Consider the following 21,323-nt stretch of genomic DNA (forward strand, 5'->3'; position numbering starts at 1 on the left):
TGCTGAAAATATGGTAATAAAACTCAATCAGTTATAGTAGACCAGTTTTGAGTCTTCAGTCTTCTCTATTGCAGAATTGAAGTTTTGTGTTAATTTATAAACTGGAAATGAATAATAAAGTTAGCTGATAGTTTATGTTAACAGTGTTCATTGGTGATTTCAGAATTTTCATGACTTCTTGGATGTGTTTCAAATTATTATCTCATTCTAATCATGTTTCTGTGAGTTTGAAAGGTACAGTATGGTTTGCAAAACCCATTAAAATATAATGCATGCAATTTAAAATGATCAAAAATAGACACAGACAGTTTCATTTCTCAACATTGTTCCTTTATTTCAGACCTCTTTAGTAACAAATGACAGAATCTGTATTTAGCTACACTGGTCCCTATACTCTGTTTGATTTACAATTTCACTAAAGAATGCTCCGAAATGCAAGAAAATTAAAAAACGCAAAGCAACACAGTATTTTGTTAAAATTGTAGTCATTAATTTTTTTAACTGAAAAGTAAATGGCATTTTTGGGTGATTCTGTGAAGACAACTTTCAGAATCTATGTGGGGACCAAATATTTTAACATAAGTTAAAACAGGTTGCCTTCATTTTCTATTAATTAGGGATGGTCATGAGCAAGAACACATGAAATTTGCATATATGGTAAAAATTTATACTAAAAGTCACTTCCATAAAATAACTTTAGTTCTCAGTTTCTCTTTTAGATTATGAGGACTTTGGGTGGGTTGGGAACTTTCCATACTGAATAAATTATGCTGATGTGGTAATTAAATATAGATGAAAATGTAATAACTACATACACCTTATTGGATAAATTGCCTCTTGACCCACATTTTTTTGTTGGGCCAGCTGATCTGCATTTTGTTATTATGCAGATGCCAGACAGGTGAGCAATTTAAGGTTCAGATTGTCCAGGTTCAAATTGTCCAGGTTCAAATAGTCCAGGTTTAAATGGTCCAAGTTCAGATGGTTCAGGTTCAAATAGTCAAGGTTCAAATGGTCCAGGTTCAGATGGTTCAGGTTCAAATTGTCCAGGTTCAAATAGTCCAGGTTCAAATGGTCCAGGTTCAGATGGTTCAGGTTCAAATAGTCCAGGTTCAAATGGTCCAGGTTCAAATGGTTCAGGTTCAAATTGTCCAGGTTCAAATGGTCCAGGTTCAAATGGTTCAGGTTCAAATGGTCCATTTGTTTGCTGATATGTCCTAAACATCTTCACAGACTTTTTTCAAACATGGGAGGAATCATTTTCAAACCTAATAACTCATACTGCAACGTGCTGTCTTGTGGTCATGGTCACTGTAACAAAATTTGTGTTATGGTAATATTTAATTTTTTCAGTTGCTTGTGTTTTACAAAACCTCATGATGGACATAAATAATACTTACAAAGAATTGGTATGAAGCTAGCACAACCCACTCATTGACAGGATCACTCAACTATTTGATCTTTGTGCAAAGTCACATTTTATGGCAATGCTTCTATGATGAGCTCAGTATCCAGGCCCCAACATTTGTGTGTTTTTGTGGTTGCTGTAATCAGAGAATTTAAATGCATAATAATGTTTATTTACTATAAATACCATTTATTTTAGTGAAACAGATTTTTGTACAAATAGAATTGTCACATGTTGTGTAAAATAGACACAAGAATAAATGCTGAAGACAGGGATTAAAAATTTACTCACCCAACTTGAAGTGTTAAGTAAAAATGTTATTGCAGTTAAGCGAATTTTCCAATCACTCACTACTAATTTACGGCTGACCAGCAAGTTTCTTTAATGAAAACAATTTTTTGTAAAGAATATTGCTAACTTTGTTCATTGAAATTGCACCATTTATAACAGATATGTTTTTTATTTGCATTGATACTTAATAGATTACAATTACTTAAACCAGTGTTAGAAGGGTCACATAATAAGTTATAGAAAATAACCAGGCAAATAACACTGGCAAATTTAGGTTGTTAACAGTATCGTTGTTTATACTTCTATAATAACTGGTTGGGTAGGAGTTTATTCTGGGTGAAGAAAAATGTTAGTAATGGCCTAACTAGGTGAGTAGAGTTTTAAAGATTTTTAAGCCTCAGCAAGAAGATAATGTTAATGAATTTAGTTGATGTTTAGTTAGTGATTAAATATAGGAAACTGAAATAAACGTCAGGTACAGTTTCTTGCTCTGTCTTTCAGACATGCTACAGAAGAGTTGAAGAACACATCCTCAGAGGATGAATTTGAAAAGTTGTTAGACATTAAGGAAGAAAGACCCAGTTTTGAAGAAATCAAACAAGAACTTCAGGATGGTAAGAATTGTGGTATTTTATTAAATTCCGTAAACATTCTCTAGGGAAACATCATCATGACACTGATTGTATTGATTGTACATGATTGTGCTGTACTCATAACCAGTCAGGTGCTTGGTTACAGTACTACCAGGTGAACACAGGAAAGCATCTTAAATGGGTTTATTTAGAATACGTCCAGTTCAATACATGGAGAGCCTCTGAAATAATTTAATTAATTGATTTATTTCTAGCATTACATCTTAGTCTATTTCATTATCCATATATGGGATGTACATGTTTAGGTTGTTTTTGATATTTTTCTCCAGATCGTTCCATTCTGAGTTCATGCCATATGATTTTCTATTAACCAATTCATTATAATTTCTAGAGGTACTTTTCTTTGTTCATGTTCTTTAGTTTATTATTAGACTGTCCAGTGATAATATACTTGCTTTTTACCTTTTCAATGCAGTGGCTAATTCTAGTCAGTTTTTTATACTGCAACCAAATATTCTTCATCACTGAGTACAGGATGTATACATCCGATCATTCTGGTGGGCTAGTGGTTAGAGCATCCGCCTTGGGTGCGGGAGGTTGTGGGTTCGATCCCGGGCAGAGTCATACCAGAGACTTACAAAAATGGTACTAACAGCTGCCTCACTTGGTGCTAAGCATTAAGAGGTTAGTGTTAGGACTGGTTGGCCTGGTGTCAGGATAATGTGACTGGGTGGGACATCATGATGCAGAAATTGACTGAAAAATTGTTACAGCTACATTAAAAATCTAAATCACACCCACCCCACACAATATGTATATTTAGGGATATTCCATATAAACATACATGGTACCCAGGGAAGGCACTTTTTAAAAATATATGCTAGGGTACTAAGATAATCCAAAGAGTTCATATGAAAATAATACAAAATTCTAAATGCATCCATAATAAAAGTGCCTTTCCTGAGTCCCATGTATATTTACTGGAACAGCCCTTAGTTATGACCCCAGACAGGTGTTGGAAATGTATAAAAAAAAGAAATCTTAGAAAATCACAAAAACTTTAAAAATTACAAATTCCCATTGAAAATTTCAGATTAAGATTCATTATAGTCAGAGGATGGAGTGTGACAAATTATCATTCGGTGGACAGAGAGATAGAAAGATGGACAGACATATATACATATATATATATATATATATATATATATATATATATATATATATATATATATATATATATATATATGCAGATAGATAGAAACATATAACTAAATGGTCATAAAGTTGATCTGTCTTGAAGAGCTTCAGCATATTTCAAATCACTGTTTTCCTAACTAGGAAAATAATGCAGTACATTTATGGATCCAAAGGCCTACACCGATATTATTTTCATATAATTTTTCTTTCTAAAATCATCATTCCCTTTGCAGCTGAAAAATAATAATAATCCTCTTCAGTGTCATTTTTACCATATTGGGAGTAGAAAATTCCCATGTTTAATTCAAAATTGCAAGTGAATATTTCCAGTGTTTGAGTGAATTTTCCAGTTGCACACGTGAAGGTGACTGCTGATTCAGGACTGACCAGTGTTAATTTTTAATGGCTCATGTGTCAAGAATATTGCCATCTTTGCTTATAGAAAGTACATACATTCATCTGTAAGTTTGCTTTCCAATTTTGTTTATCAAGTTCATACAAATGCTTCACTCTCATTCTTCAATAATAATAAATACTTACCAGAGAGAGCAGACTGGTCACAGTTAGTAATTACATAAGTTGGTATTAGTAAGGTCACAGTAAGAAAGGTTCCAGAAAACAACCTTTCACAGTCAAATTTAGATTGTTAGCTTCATAAACTATTTTTACAATAGCTTAGGGCATATGAGTTTACTTGAGGTGAGGGGATTTTTTATAGAATTCTCAACCCCAGTACATCTTATACAGAATTTTGACTTTGTTCATTTATGTTACAGTACATGAAAATTAATGGTTACCCAACCAAGGTCATTGGTGTCTTTCAGGTTATACAGATTTCTTTACCATCAACATCATCTCTTGCCATTGTTTTGAGACTTGGAGAGTATAGAAATGATTAGAGCTTGAAATGGTTGTACATAGCTGCCAACCATCACGAATTTGGTGTGAATTTCACGACTTTTTCAGCGATTCACGGATTCACGCCGTAAGACAAAAATTCACGAATTTTCCGATCCTCAATTATTTTAAATCTTTAATAAAATAACCAATTTCCCATTAAGCGCTAGTCATGATATTCGCAGTTGCCGAAACGGTCCGGTACCGCTGGTCACGATATTATTAGATCTACAGCCGATTAGTACAGTTGGCCCGGTCGCAAGCATTTTAGCCTATTTTAATCTATATATATAAGAGCAGTTTTACAAGTGCTTTTGAGAGAAACTGGGGCCTAACCGGAAATTTGATCCGCGCATGTGTCAAAACATTGATTCGACTTACCGTTCAGCATCGCATGTAAGATTTCGAAAACGTCTTCACCACCAAGGAAAAAGAAATGTATTACTCAAAAAGTGAAGTTTAATTTGGAATATATCAAAAATTGGCCGTGCATTCTGCCATTAAATATTGATACTCATTCATGCTTTTTGCACTCAGTGTGCCATCGCAGAGACGATGTAAGGAAGAATGTTGGTTGCAAAAAACACGTAGAAGTTGGGAAAATTAAGAATTCGCAGATTTCAGCTCTGGAATATTTTAAACCATTAGCGGAAGACTCGCAGGCTACCAATGCTTAAGCATTATTTGTGAGTTTTCTTGTGTCGAACACAATCTACCTTTATCAGCTGGAGACCATGCTAAACATTTGTTCTGACATATGTTCCCGGACTCGAAAATCGCTTCCAAATTTTCATGTGGAAGAACCAAAAATGCTGCAGCTTCTGTGCATTCCTCACAGCAACAGTGACAGCGAAAGAGTATTTTCTTTAGTGAGGAAAAATAAGAGACTTTAGGTCCTCCTTAGCTGCAGAAAATTTGCCAGCAATTTTAGTCCCCAAGATCAACCAGCAGGCAAGAAGTCGGAACTGTTTTTAATGTTTAGAAAACAAATTTACGATCAAGCAGTTGAGGAAGTTCAAGTCTGCCATAGTATCATGTCTTGATAAATAAATATTTCTGCATATATGTAGTGTTTTATTTTTATTTTGCGAACTTGATATAGTGTAGTATTGACGGTCGGAGTAGTCAGAGTGGATGGAGTTATTGTCATGGTATTTTTCACGAATTCATGTCCAAATTCACGACTTTTTATCCCTATTTTCACTAATTGTGAGTCTGGAAGGTTGGCAGCTATGGTTGTAACATATTTTCATCACAAGAGAGTATTTATTTTTCTGAAACAAGTTACTACTACTTTTTTTGCAGAATATATTGATGAAGAAGGAATTCGGTGGACCCTTGAAAAACAAAGACCTCCTATAACACTGATGAACTTCTATAATATTTCCTGGAAACCCAGAAACAATCATTTCCAAAGATATTCTGATGTCAAACCAAAAGGTATGTAATTAGTATCAAATTGGTTTGAAGAGAAATTTAATTTGGTAGTTGTATACCTAAACAGTATTTTGTGTTTCAAGTATTTTTTTCTTTAGCTGTGGATGCAAGTATAATTTGAATTTGCTCTATTCCTGGAGTACTTATTTTCATGGCTTTTGAAGACCTGCCAACTTTTAACATTTTACCACAAGGCTAACTGTATTAGCTTTTAAATTATGAACTTTCAGAACAATAACAGAATATATGGAAATGGGGTATTGCAGTAAAATCTGGATATTGACTTGTCTGGGCTAAGTTTGGGTTTGGGTTTTTCTCTTGGATTGGGTGTATTCTGTTTGTTTCTGTAGTAATGTTAAAGGAAACTTTGATCTACCCATTTTGTTTCTGTAAAATATCTGTGTGACCAAGCTTTATGTTAGACATTATAGCATAATCTGGAAAAATTTTATCCTAAACAAAAACGCTTTGAAGGTGAGGGGCACAGTCAGACTTTTATTAAGTCCAAATGGTGGCATAAAGGTATAAATTTAAGAATATTCATGCTCTTGGTTACGAACGAAAGGCAGGAAGGTATTTGTTATATTTATATTGCACATTGTGTTACGTCATTTTGAATATATAATCAATGTTGGGAGAGATGATAGCCATCACCACATGAATAATATAAAAAGCTTATTAATTAAGTTGTCTTTAGATCCTGTTTGGGGGCCCTGAGTGGCCGAGTGGTCTAAAGCGCTCTCTGTTATGAATCACTGCCATCTCACCTCTGTCTGCGTGGGTTCGAGTCTAGGATTCGGCCAATGTGGATATGTGAGAAAGCTTGCCAGTAGCTTCTTGTGGGTCGGTGGTTCTTCCCAGGGTTTGCTTGGGTTCTTCCTCCATCATTAATACTGGCCACAATGCATAGACTATCGTGTGCTGAAAAATGGCGTTAAACCCCACAACAACAACAAAAAAAGATCCTGTTTGAAGTAATTTACCTTAGTGATGTTTGAAGCCACACTTTCTGAAACCAAACTAGAGGTCACTAAGGTTGCTTTGTATTTCAGACATTTTAGTGTTACATAATCTCACCCACACTGCACCTGTTTTTTTAAAAAATGTTTCAAATGCACATTTTCCAGGTTGATAATAGTAGCTTATGATACTTTATTACACCATACTGAAATATGGGCTAAATTATGGACTAATATTGATTTCTTTACTGAGAAGATATGTTTAGGGTTGGCAGGTCAAGACCTAATATAAAATGATCTATCAGTGAATAAAATGGAACACTTCCATATCATGTGGAAAATATTGAATATAAGCAAGTCTAAAATGTTGATAAGAACGAAACAGTCATAAATGATACTCAAGAAATAACTCTAATGTTGATAGATAACCCTAGACCAGGCATCATCACCCATTTAAAACTACTGAGCCAGGTCTGTTCAGTTGTAGAGTGCTGCATGCCAAACCATATTCAACTCTTTCATTTAATATCATTTTTAGTACGTACAATACAAAACTAAAACTCATACCTTGTACCTTTTCAAAGAGCCTGGCATACCAGCATTGATATGCATGCTATAGATTGCTGACACCTGTGCTAGATAGACATAAAGAGGATGATGGTATCTGTTTTCATGCTAATTTCAGAATTGCCAGAAGTTATTTGATGACCACATCATTTTAGTGTGCTTATTTAAGAAAATAAGTTTCATTCTAAATTTTATTTGCAGAGGAGAGAAGACCAACAGTTAACGAATTGTCAAATCAGAGGGGAGTAACTCAGAAAGCTTCAGGGTGGAAATTGTTTCACATGGCAGCTCAGCTTGAAGATTTGGTAAGTTTGGTTTTGGTTTGGCCATGATGTAGCTCACATCAGTTACTTACGGTCAAGGCACTGGAGCAAAATGCATTGCCCATGAACACACCTTGATACCCAACCCAAGCTGGTCCAGTGGTAGGATTCAAATCTGCACTTTTTTGGACACAAATCTGGCACATGAGCTATCATGGGTCTTGAGGATTTGGTAAAAAGATTTCATCAGGGATTTCATATTGATTAAAGATAATGAACAGTTGATGGAAAGATGATTTGGCAAATACAGTAACCACTTTTCAAGTCCTCTTTTACAAAAGCTACCTGTAGCATAATCACTAAAAAGAGGCTCAAATAATTGATATGACTTATCTGGGTAGATTTTATATCTGCTTGTAGATGTAAATTCACCCACATATCTAAACTGTAGAAGGGAGATGAAATCTTAGTGCACAACATTGATATAGTTTGTATTAATGATGTGATGTATATTACTTCTTAGACCAAGTATATTGGATTACCTTCTCAGTATAAAAATGTCAAATCAGTCAGCAGTATTCCTGGACCTCTATCTGCCCATGGGGTCTAGGTCAAATCAGTCAGCAGTGTTCCTTGACCTCTATCTGCCCATTGGGTCTAGGTCAAATCAGCCAACATTGTTCCTGGACCTCTATCTGCTCATGGGGTCTAGGTCAAATCAGTCAGCAGTGTTCCTGGATCTCTACCTGCCCATTGGGTCTAGGTCAAATCAGCCAGCATTGTTTTCTGATCTCTACCTGTCCATGGGGACTAAGTGAGATCAGCCAACATTGTTCCTGGATCTCTACCTGCCTATGGGGACTAGGTCAAATCAGCTAGCATTGTTCATGGATGTCTATCTACCCATGGGGTCTAGGTCAAATCAGTCAGCAGTGTTCCTTGACCTCTATCTGCCCATTGGGTCTAGGTCAAATCAGCCAACATTGTTCATGGATCTCTACCTACCCATGGGGACTAGGTCAAATCAGCCAGCATTGTTTCCTGATCTCTACTTGCCCATGGGGACTAGGTCAAATCAGCCAGCATTGTTCATGGATCTCTACCTACCCATGGGGACTAGGTCAAATCAGCTAACATTGTTCTTGGATCTCTACTTGGTCCTGATGCTTGCCTTCAAAACTGTTTAAAGACATACAAACCCCACTTAAGTGTCTACTCTTCCTTAGTGTTACATGGGGAGTTGATTTGTGCAGTCAGCAAGGATTCCTGAGCCTTTACTTACATCCTTGTGCTCCATATCTTTGGAGTTATAACTTGGAAACCATTGGGATCCTCTCCCAAGGTAGCTTAGTTCAATGCTGAGATAGTTCAATGGTTGTTTCAATGGTCTTGTGACAAGAAGGTTGTGGATTCTGTTCCCACATTCTGAACAACCTGGATTGGATGCTAGATTTTGTAAGGTTTTTTTTAAGATCTTGCATTTCTTTGCTCTTAAAAATCAATTAAAGTGAAGTGTGTTTCAAGAGGGAAAGCATTTTTGGCTGGGTTTTTTTCCTTTCAGTAAATTAAGATAAAAAATACCATACATAATTGAAATCATTTGTGTGTAATGGCATGGACAATATGAAATGTTTTAAATTCATTGCACATTAAATATGATAACATAAGCAACACATGTTTCATGCACTTTATTATTGCCATTACAAACCAAATATATCAAACGTGCTTCAAAATATTTTATAAAGTAGTCAGGTTTTTAGTAATACTTTTCTGCAAATATATTTATAAACCTTGAAATGGTTTTACAAGAAATATGTTGTTTTTAAAGCAAAATCTTTTTCTTGCACATAATCAGCTATGTAAAGAAAGTCTGATACATGCACAGAGATTACATTTAATTACTAATACTAATTACTAATTACTGTACATTTAAGTACTAATACTAATTACTAATTACAGTACATTTAGTTACTAATTACTAATTACAGTACATTTAATTGCTATTAAATACTAATTACTGATTACAGTACATTTAATTACTAATATATTACTACACATCATTTTCTTGTCAAGATAAAAATCAGTGTTGTACATCAGTGGGACACAATATTTCTGGTTAGGCGGAGTTAAGCCCAGTGTTTGATTGTTTTGCCTTATATCTTAGTTAGCTTTTGGACAGTTATGTATCTTGACGAGGGTCACAAGATTGTAATACTTCATTACTGTTATACATGCTTGTCTTTTAAACAGAATTATATTATCATTATTATCAACTTTGAATGTTTGTATTGTATTCTTACTTGATATTTTACAAATAATGCATTTTGATTCCTAATATGTATTGTTTTGGTATTTGTTATAACTTGTGATGTTGACAGTGATGTATGTTTTATTCTATAATTAATTTTTTTGGTTTTAATAGTTTTTTATGCAAGGAGAAGAACTCTGCATAGCCTATGCCCATGATTGTAAATAGCCCTTATCATTGGTTAATTCCCTTGCTTCCTAATACAAACTGGCATGTAATTGCATACATGTGTATGTATGGTTTCAATATGAAATTACTCAAATTGAATCTCTTGACATTCCGCAAGTGTAATAAAAAAAATCTAACATACCAGATCTGATACATATCAGAAAAATGACCTCATTGGTGTTCATAAAACTCGGCCAATCAGATGCAGGACCTCCTATTAATATGTGTGGCTTTTGTTTATAATTTTACTCAGAGATCTTTATGGTATGAGCTTTTATACAGGGTCTGATAAAAATCCTCTTCTGACAATCATATACTCATTATTCCCAGTATGAAAACAAAGTCATATGGACAGCGTTCTTTTGCATACCAGGGCCCAGCAACATGGAGTGAATTGCCCACTGAACTTAGACACAAAGACACAGTGATCCCATTCAAGAGTGCTCTCAAAACTTTCTTATTTCGACTGCAAGAACAAACTTGAAGACCTAATAATGTTTCCTACCTTAAATATTCTCAGCATGATTTTTAAAAATATGTTTTCTAATTTCATGGTGTTTGTTTTTGTAATCATATCATTATGTTTTTTATTTTATAGGTGTTGTCTAATGTTATAAAGCACTTAGAGCTTCTAAAGTCTAGGCACTATACAAAGTCCTCATTATTATTATTATTGATATTATCATTATTATCCTGAAGCTTTTTAAAGAAAAAGTGGGGATAACTTGATTATGTTTGTCCAGACTCTCGTGCTTGAATATGCAATGTCATACAACTCACTTTGATATTTAAGATCAAGATTTAAATCTTTGAGATATGATAGAGGTTGGCCTGTTATATGTACATGATCATTTTAAATCTTCAATGAAAGCTGCCTGAGGCAAAGTCTGGGAAAGTGTGGTTGGTTGGTGGGGGGGAGGGAAAACGGAAGCATATGGATAATGCTGCCCTGATGTATGCTTCTAGTTGTTGCTTGTAGGCTTTTAGTTGTTTGTAGACTGTCATTTGAAGACTTCTAGTTGTTTGTAGACTTCAAATTGTTGTTTGTAGAATTCTAATTGTTGGGTGTAGAAATCTAGTTGTTCATTACAATGTTGGCAGGTGGAGTTGGAAAAAAGCCTGTGTCAGAAGTTGACAGTTATCCAGACTACAGTGGCCCCCAAAGCTCCTCTCAAGCACAGTGTAATGGAGGATGAAACAGCAATGCTGCATGAACTTACTCAGGTACTGCACTTTTTAGTTATTTCATGCTTTGGATTGTTTTGATACAAGTTGTGTCTCTGTGCAATAACTAGGAATCCATTTTCAGGTCTATTCTTTATCAGAGAAGTGAAGCATCTTTATGCCACATTAAACTCTGCTCATAACAATATTACACACTCATACACAGTAAAGCTTGGTTATACTACATTAAAATTTGCTTATAATGATATTGCACAAAATGATGTGACTGGGTGGGACATCATGCCACATGTCTGTGGCATGATGCCCCAGTGCTATACATCACTATAAACTGTCACACTGCAGACATCATAGTGATATGACCGTTAAAGCTATGTTAAAAATCCAAATCACACACATGCACAAAATGATGTACAGTGATTATAGGTTACTGTATTTGTATGGGAAGATATGAATTAGTTTTTCTGAGCAATACAGCATGATATACCAACTGCAGTTTTCCTAAAAAAAAAAGTAAAACGTTCACATATTCCAATGCAGTTGTAATAACCTTTTCTTATGTACTCATTTTTTACTTTTTTGTCAAAGGCTGAATAACATGAACATACTACAAGAAACAAAGTAATTGAATTTATGCTGGATTCCATAAGTAAATACACGTCGAAAGTTTCAAATAATACACAGTACAGTTTTATTGCTCACGTCATACCACCCAGATACCTTTGATAACGGTCTCACACTCAGTCAATTGTTTCAAAAATAAATTTCGTTTTAGTCCACCTTAAAATCAAAATTTATAGTCATTGTGACCGGATGCAAATTTAAACAACTTTTCCAGCTGGTCTGAAATGGATGGGTTTTGTTTTTCTGTAAATCAAAAAAAACATATTTTTGATGGACTGGATTTATTAGCTGGGTCAATTCTGTATGATGTACATGTGACTGGAGGGAATGCTGTACTGTTTTTTCTGTTTTTTCTTTGATTGCTTGGAATCATAATGTGTGGACAAAAATACAAATTCTTTTAATTGAAAATCTTTAAAAGATGCATGATTAAATATTGTTTGCTAGGGAATATCACATTTATTTCATTTTTGAGTGCAGTAAAGTGAATGTTATTTCTGTTTGAAATGTCAAAATTACACCACAATTTTTGGAACCCATATAATTCTGATTAGCAGAAATAACTTAGAAAGTTCATTTGGAGGAAATTCAAGATGCACAAGTACATTTATTACCTTTGTTATTACCTGAAGATGACATATGTTTATGCCCTGTCACTTGCTTGCTCTTTGTTGGAGGGACCCCAGCTATTTACATGATGTGTATGACTTCTATCACAACTTTAAATCCAAACATTGTATCAAAAAGTAAAATGGGCAAAATGGCAAAGCAACTGTGGTATGACAGTCCATTTCGCCAGCATAAAAAGGCTTCTTTGTCACCAGTGCTTATTGGCTCTCAAGCTCTTGGTTTTCTACCAAAATCTGCCTTTTCCAGTTGCATTTCTTTTATAATTTGTGTTTTGACTGACTTGTTAAATGGTACTTTCTGAGGGAGATGGAATAGTCCTTGACCTGAATAAGCCTTTCTATGCTATCTATAGAGCATGGGTCATAGTCTTCACCATTTGATTTGTGAATAGTTATGAACATTTCTACTAAATAACTTTAAATGATCAGAATAGTATTGTCAATACTGCGTGTCTCAGATTTGTTGTGGACATAGCAGATATAATGTTCATTTAGTTGCTTAGTTCAGAGTTTCTTTTGTGACTGTGAACTCGCCGACATCGTCATCTTTTTCATCTCTGATTTCTAATGGACCAAGCAGCTTGTTGAGTTCATCAACAGACAAATCTATTAAATCAAAAGCTTTGCATCCGCTACATGAATGTTCATTCTTTAAAATCAGAAGTAGTACCTAACACATGATATTTACATCTGTGTGGCGTGCAGTGTGAACAGTGCAGTATTAAATATTTTGCACGAGTTTGACAATGTAAAGTTAAATTAGAAAAAAATGAGCATATAATAAAGTATGGTTATACTACATTAAATGTTTTTAATGATATTCAGCGAAGCATTGTTATACTTCATTGCACTCTGTTTCGATATTGCACACAAATATATAGTGAAGCCTGATTATACTACATTAAACTCTGCTTATTGCAGTATTTCACACAGCAGTATATGGTGACTTCATTTAGTTACATTGATATCAATTTTTTGGTTTTGCACAAAAGGTTGTTATCATTTTTGTGCTTAAATTCATGCATTAGAGGAGGGTTCCTATTATTTCCACAGAAAATGCATGAGGTTTTTAATTGTAGCAACAATGAAATTCATGACCACCCTTCAGACAAAAAGAATTGACAGTACAAGTTATTAGGATGTTTGTCACAATGCCATTTATATTAACTTTACAAAATTAATATCAGTATTTAATATCAGTAGTAATGAAGCATGGATATAAAATAAATTGGAATTGGGTCTGAACATTTATTATGTCTGAAAATTACAGCAGTGTTATTAAACATTATTGTGAGTTCTCAAAGACTGCTCCTCTCCCCAGTACCATTTGGTTAAGATATATTTTATTTGTCCAAAAGAACAAAAGTGGGTTGGGTTACATTTTTCTCTCAACATTATATGAAAACACGACACTCACAAACAGTGTAAATGATATAGTTTATCACACTGCAGAATACAATCAAATTTCAGTGGATAATGACAAATTAATATAATACTATACATCATGGATCAGACTGGGTACATATCATACATGCACCACCTTTTTACCCTATTAATAATTATGAATTTACAGTATTTTACTTAAAGTTCAAAGTGCCAAGTTGTTTTTGATAGCTGATAATAAACCAGATTATTGATATTATATGTATTTTTTGCTTCACCTACAGAAGCATGGCAAGAGACGTGTATCACTTTTATGGAGGCAAGGTGGTGTCGTTATTGACAATGTTAAAGTTTTGCAATGAAGTTTTGGTGTTAAATTTCTGGATTAAAGTTATTGTGGTAAATTTTTTGCAAGTCATATACAGTGCATGGAAATATATCACATGGACATGAGTGAGAATCTGGGTTCTGCAGAAACTTTGTGTGTAAACTTACTGCTACTATTACTTTCTTTTCAGGGCAATATTCAACGATGCAAGCTCATTATGGACCAGCTAAGTGAAGCAAAGACATCGATGTTAAAAGTCCTTGATCATAAATCACGTATTTTTGAAATAATAAACAAACACATGAGCAAAAGACCTATCAAAAAGAAGGAGAGATAGTAAATAATCTTTGGAATCATTTAACGTGATCCTGCAAAAACAGATGGAACCCGAAGAATAAATTTAGCAAGAGGTAGATTTTGCACTGAGCAACATAAGACAGGTTTGTGTGAATTTCTGAAGTGTAAGGAACATTTTAAAATGTGAGTGAAATATACATGGTGGAGATATCCTTCATTGTGGAATTCAAGTTTGTAGGATAAGACGTCGGCAAACAAGTTCTTGGATTTATTCGTAATGATGGAATGCTTGAATACAAGCTATAAACAGATTGGGCTTGAACAATGTATTAGTCCAGGTAATGTGGTTAAGTTAGGGAAGAGATTGATTAGTAGTTACTCCCTAAATCATGAGAGGAAAGAAAATGACACGATAAATTAGTAGACTATTGGTATAATTTGCATAAATGTTATGGTTACAATTCCAAGAAATTTTGTCATGACAGGTTTTTCAAAGATAATCCATTATTGCTGAAGATGGTTGAAGTTAGGAAATGTTTACCTTACCCAGTTGAAACAGAAGACACGATATAAGATCACAGAGCAAACATCGTTTGGGAGCAAAGAGAAATTTTGTCAAATGTATGAATAGTGCCATGATAAATATTGGCAGACCCTTTACACATGCTTTTCCTGTTTTATATACAAAGTGATGTTTTGTTATAGTCAGTCATTGTGACTGTTCTAAGTGCTCTCTACATTTTGTAAACATTTTTTTGAAAGAATTGTTAAAGAGGAAAATGTGCTAACACAAAGGGCAGTTTTTGTTTGTTTAGTTCAGTTGACAAGAATGCAGCAAAAATGATTATCGATAAATACAATCTAAATGGTTTCGTCTTTATTCTGCCTTTTTGTTTTCATTCTTTTTCACACATTCAATTAATTTATGCTTCCTAAAAACAGGTAATGCATTACTGTTTTGAATTAAGAAATTTTCTCCAGCTGCTGTGAAGGTGTCCTCGCAATTGCTCTAGCTTTTTCCCTATTGCTGTTTCTAATTTACAGTACAGCTGACCTGATTTTTTTTATTTTTCCAAGCATTGCATTTGCTGCCTGTATATAAGCAATGTTTTGTACAAATAGCAAAAGAAATGACCACACCCAGCTGAATGGTTTTTCATGTATTATTTTGCAGGTAATTGTTGCATTTATTGTTATAATTGTTAATTTGTAATCAGACACCCACACAAAGTGAATCTAAGGTGTAAAACGAACACCCTAGTGGGTTGGGGAGAACCAAGTAATTTTCACTTTGGTTAAATTATGTTCTTTATAATTACCCATTGATTGTTATTTCAGCATCTTCTCAGCAGATCGCAGCTGTTTCCCCCCCCCCCATTATAATAATTTTTGTTACCAGTACCAACAAATTGCCCCTCCTATTGATTTGAACCCAAAAAAAATTCTGCTTGGCAACCATTGGGGTGTGGAAGAAACCTCCAACTGTGCTAACCTCTACCCTACTTGGCCAGTTGCAAGAAATATATTTTGTCACTGGTATAAAAAAATACACACCATGTCAATAACACAACAAACATGTTTTATACATGATTGACTTAATTAAGATATCAATGTTATTCAAATGCATCTGTCAGAAGCAGTTACCTATCCATAACTATACCACTGTTTTGTTAGTGTTTTTCAAATACAGCTACACACTAAAGATATTTCAGATATGGTGGCTTGTTATCTCTGTAGGTTTCTTAGAGCAGGTGAACGTGAGCCGTATTTCTCACATTTTGGTCATCCAACACACGAAATGACCAGACTTGCAATAAATGGTCTACTGCCAGCAGTGGTTGTAACTGGATTTGGCGAGATTGAATGATTTGAATGTTCAGCAAACATGCATCAGGTTATTTGTGCTTGGTTTGGTCATCATTTTAATAAACGAGATACAGAAATAAATCTTCTAGAATGACTGTGCTAAAAAGAAACGTGGTTGGACTCTTGATGCAGTCATATTGAAATCTTTGACAGCGAGTACAGCGGAAATTTCTTCTAAGCCACAAAGGAAGGTCTGGCTTCCAGATGATGACGATATATCGTTTGCAAAAGATATGAGGCAAAAAATTATTAGCAAATTTACCCATCAGGCCTCGTCTGATAGCAAGTGCTGCTGTACAAGGTTAATTATGGACCAAGCAGAACCTGGTTTTATAGTTTCAGATACGGATGCAAAAGGCATGTTAGTGTCCAGCGATTGTGCAAACTTAACCAAATGGAACCAAGATCGGTACTGTCCTTAGCTACTGTGATAGTGATTCACCCCAGTTTACTTTTCTCGGATCCTTCATGCTTGCATCGGCATCAATAAACCTGTTATCGATAAATAACCATTTTCCAAATAATGCTGTTAGAGTTGCCACAGGCTAATTTAAGTAAATAAAAAATAGATCTTTAAAAAAATTTCTGATGATGCGTATTGACTGTGCTGCTCCATGTGGTCATTGTAGAATATTAAAAAAAATGAAGGAATACCTAATTACTCTAAATTTGCAGATTATAAACCTCATTGTGTGTATTACCGCAATAATAAATTAAAACAACGGTTATCTGCGCCGTCTCTTAATGATCCTATTTCATGACATAAAACGGTTTATCTTTGTGGTCCTGATGGTTCTGGTAAAATAATGCCTGCATTAGAATTATTTAATGATTCCGATATGGTTGTACTAATACTAATTCATAGGCTTGCCAGGAAGATGAGGCAGAGGGGAGTTAGTGCCAGTACTTATCACAGCTTCTTCAGGGAGATGCGTGGATACCAACTCGAATGGGTAAGAAATATGTTCCTAAAATGGTCATTTGGAATGAATTATGTACTGTGTCCAAGAAAACATGAACAGCATTTCTTGTTTGGCTGTCGACAAAATCCACAGCAATTATCATGTACAGTGATCAAGGACAACATCCTATTACAAGAGAATCACCACACAACTGGCTAAAATATATGTCGATTATAACGAAGAAATGTTGATAGATCACCAGGCTAGCGATTAATCATTAGGAAAGGTAATGTCATTAGACATGATTCAGTGTGAGGCAGTGACTTCTGGAACTTATGGCGCCATAATAATCTGATGATATTGATGTTCCTGTGTAGATTGTTTTTCAGCCTCTGGCAAAAATGTCTCACCTGCAGAGAATTGTCAACCACGGTAAAGAAAAAATTAGCTGACTAATAGAGGTGACAAAAATAATAATAAAAATAAACGTGTGTTTGATGTTTGTTGAATTTTAATGACGATGATGGAACGACAAAATAAGAGCTGCGGCTGCTGTAACAATATCAATATTGTTGTGGGAATATTTTCCTATTGACATACGACAATTTACCATGAACAGAATGTATAGTAGTCTCGGCCACACAAGTGAAAATGTCACGCTGACAAGTCTTGAGTGTAACCTACGTTGGGGACCGTGCCCTTTGCTAGCGGGAATCCATCCTGGTGGTAATTGTGTATTTTCAATTACCTGAAATTGTTTGCGGAAAAATCCATGCTGAGGAGCAGCCGAATTTCGTCTATAGATTGTGAGTCTACACGTAAATCTCACCGCGCTGGAAATTGTGTTTTACACTCCAGATTGGCTCTGTTGCTTTTGTTTGTTTTTTTTTTTGTTTGTTTTTTTACCACCTTAAAGTTCACCAAGTTCCTGTAAATGCCAGACTGTCACGGTCTCGCTGATAGGTCGCGCCGCTTAGTCTGTATGTGTTTCTTTGCGATTACATCGACCATTTCATAGCAATTTTCCGCGAGATGTGTCCTTGTTCAGTAATTCCTGGGCGCCATATCGTCCAAAACAATCGCTCAACAGGTGTTCCATTAAAGAGTTCAACGATTCCCTGATCACGATGTTTAGCGACGTGTCAACGTATAATTTCAACGTTATGTTGTTGCATCAGCGATGTTACTCCGCCAAGAAATTCTTTGCCAGGATCAGCCTGCAGCAATCGTGGCCATCGTCAAGGTCCACACGAATAAATTCGTTCAAACGCGGCTGTGACTTTAGGTGCTGTTTTAGTCGATAGCGGTTCCGCTTCCTTGTATCTACTAGCAACGTCGAAGACCGTTAACACGTATTTGAATATACGGGTCTGTCGTCTGCGTGATGTGCTGTTAACGTCAAGTGGTAAAAAACAAAATATCTGCCTGATGAACTTTGTTGGGCGTGCTGACATCAAACCGTCCATGTTGAATCGTTTCAGGCGGTGGTAACACCACATGAGACTCGGCGTTAGGCGAGTTCGCCAGTCGTTCCTGTACCTTGCCAATATCTTCTTGGACTATAATAAATCGACTCCATTATTATAATTATCGAACAATTAATTGCTCGCCCCCATGCCCCCTCCCGGCTTACTTACCCCTCATGACCCATCTTATCAACCACTTGGCGAGCGATTCTCACATGTTTTTATTTTGTATCGACTTCAACTTATGATTCAGCTTGACATCAGTGATATGTCGTTGTTGCAGATCTTTTTATTTTTATACACGACGCCATGGGTGTGGCACGCCTTGTCAATCGCGTTCACTGGAAATTCGTCCGGCTTTGGTTGATTTTTCCTCCTCAAGGTCTGATATCAAGTTTTGTTCCAGGACCACAGTAATTATATCCCAGAAGATGTTTTTTACCCGGGCCCTTAGCCCATGGAGTACCTGGTAATCTCCCGAGTGCCTCAGCATTATCACCGTCAGCGACCGGTGGTCGGTTGTCGCCGCGTACAAACTTATATTTTTTGTGCCGCATTTTACACATTTGCCTAAAAGTGCCTGACTGTTATTCTTCGTCGTTGTTGCTCTTATCGTAGTTATATCCGTGACCGCCTTGCATCGAACACAATATAGGCTCATGACTATAAATAACACATATTTCTACAATATGAACGTGATTGACTTTAAAGCGACATGCGAGCAAGCACCAGTCCAGCATCATTCAGCATTACCAAATTGTATTCGAACTATTATCATTGGCCGGTCTGTGTATGGTAAAAATAAGTACTTGCTCAACCTGGTCATGAGATGGCTAAAATAATCTTGTGGTTTACGATGATGTCATGGTTGACCAACAAATCCAGCCAGAATATTTTCATGTGGCAGACATAAAAACAAAGATGTCATTTATGTTACTCAACGATATGTTCAGATGGCCAAAGTGATCAGAGATAACTGTACATTTTGGGTATCTTTAACTGCGTTGATACACATTTACTGCGAAATATTCATCAGACTTGGTGCTTTGACGATATGGACATAAATTAGATAGCGACTTATTTGCACATGCTCAGAGAACTCGACATGGATTCATTACAATCAATTTACACGATCCAGCAACACGATATTGCATTTGCCTCGATACAATCTTGGGCTAAGCAACCTACAAACATGGGGTCTCCATTTATTAAATAAACATATTTACTATATAATGAACCAAGAAAATATAAACACAACTACGTCTGAGATTGAGAAATAACAAGACGGTCTCGCGGTTCAACTTGATGTTGAAAAAAATCAACGAGATTTTGAAATGATACAGCAGCGACGGGAAGAGGGCACATATAGACTAGCGGAAAATGTATGTTTATCAAATTGCTCCAACGCGAATTGAAATTGTCCCTCTTGGTATACCCGCCGGTGTCAACAATGATATCGAGATTGCTAAATTCGTTCCACTGGCAAGCGCCATTGAGAGAACCAGATCAGACCTCTATCGGAGATTTGAAACACGAGAGGTGTACTTGCAAGACAGCTAAGAAAACATATAACTGATTGGTTGGATTCCGAATCCAGATCGTCCGATGGGTATAAAAAACAATGTTTCGCCGTGACAAAAAAGTACGTCATTTTGTTTTTATTGGCGGCGGAATGCTCCATAGTTTTACTGACGGCCTGCCAAGCACATGCAAACTAGCAGTTAATTCTTCCCTGTGGATATCAATCATTTCCCATCTTGGTCTGTCAGACGAACGTGTATTCATGACAACGATTGATTATGACATCGTAAATAATTAGGATTAGTGTGCACTGACACAATCCTCTGGAGGAAAGCTATGAAGACTATATCTTTGCTGACCTAGCCCTCCACGCGTGGTATAGCTACCATCCACTTCGTCACATATAAGATTCACATAAATCGTCAACGTGATATTAACTATCACCGGCGTTATATGACGACCACCATCGTTAGATCGCTATGTCGGAATATATTTCGAGGGCCTTATTTTGCCCCATGCTGCATACATGTTTGACATATTCGTCAACAGTGTCTTCGAGATCCCGCTGCATTTTATCGATATCCAACCCGGGTAGTTTTAACGTAGGCAGTTGGTCTTTTGTGATCGTAAAATAATAACGAAACTCCTTTTTGTATTTTTGTTCTCTTCGAAATAGAATGACGATTCTAAATTACTGTTTTTATCACAGATTTTTGAAAGAATTATGCATCAGCTTTCAGATAGTTCAGATGCTTTACTGTCTTAATCATTCTTTCTTTAAGATTATCATTTGGATAATCAAGTATATACTGCTGAATAAGTTGTTGTTGTTGTAGGGTTTAACGCCATTTTCAGCACACGTTAGGCTGTACATGGCGGCCAGTATTAATGGTGGAGGAAGAACCGGGGAAGAACTACCAACCCACGAGAAGCTACATTAGCCGAATCCGAGACTCGAACCCACGCAGACAGAGGTGAGATGGCAGTGATCCGGAACGGAGAGCGCTTTAGATCACTCGGCCACTAGGTCCCCCCTG

General features: G+C 35.8%; 1 protein-coding gene across 1 annotated transcript in view; it reads left to right on the forward strand.

Moving 5' to 3' along the window:
- The window catches only part of LOC149799973 (uncharacterized), an 81,075-nt gene extending 65,664 nt beyond the window's left edge, over nt 1-15,411 (forward strand). Inside the window, exons 14-18 of the mRNA XM_089959499.1 lie at nt 2,201-2,313; nt 5,692-5,826; nt 7,551-7,654; nt 11,190-11,312; nt 14,425-15,411. Of these exons, the coding sequence (XP_089815625.1) occupies nt 2,201-2,313; nt 5,692-5,826; nt 7,551-7,654; nt 11,190-11,312; nt 14,425-14,571 (622 nt within the window). The 3' untranslated portion in view covers nt 14,572-15,411. The remainder of the gene's footprint in view (nt 1-2,200; nt 2,314-5,691; nt 5,827-7,550; nt 7,655-11,189; nt 11,313-14,424) is intronic.
- Nucleotides 15,412-21,323: the final 5,912 nt, after the last annotated feature.

The sequence above is a fragment of the Sinohyriopsis cumingii genome, chromosome 5, assembly GCF_028554795.1.
Source record: "Sinohyriopsis cumingii isolate HCF-2022 chromosome 5, ASM2855479v2, whole genome shotgun sequence".
NCBI lineage: Eukaryota > Metazoa > Mollusca > Bivalvia > Unionida > Unionidae > Sinohyriopsis > Sinohyriopsis cumingii.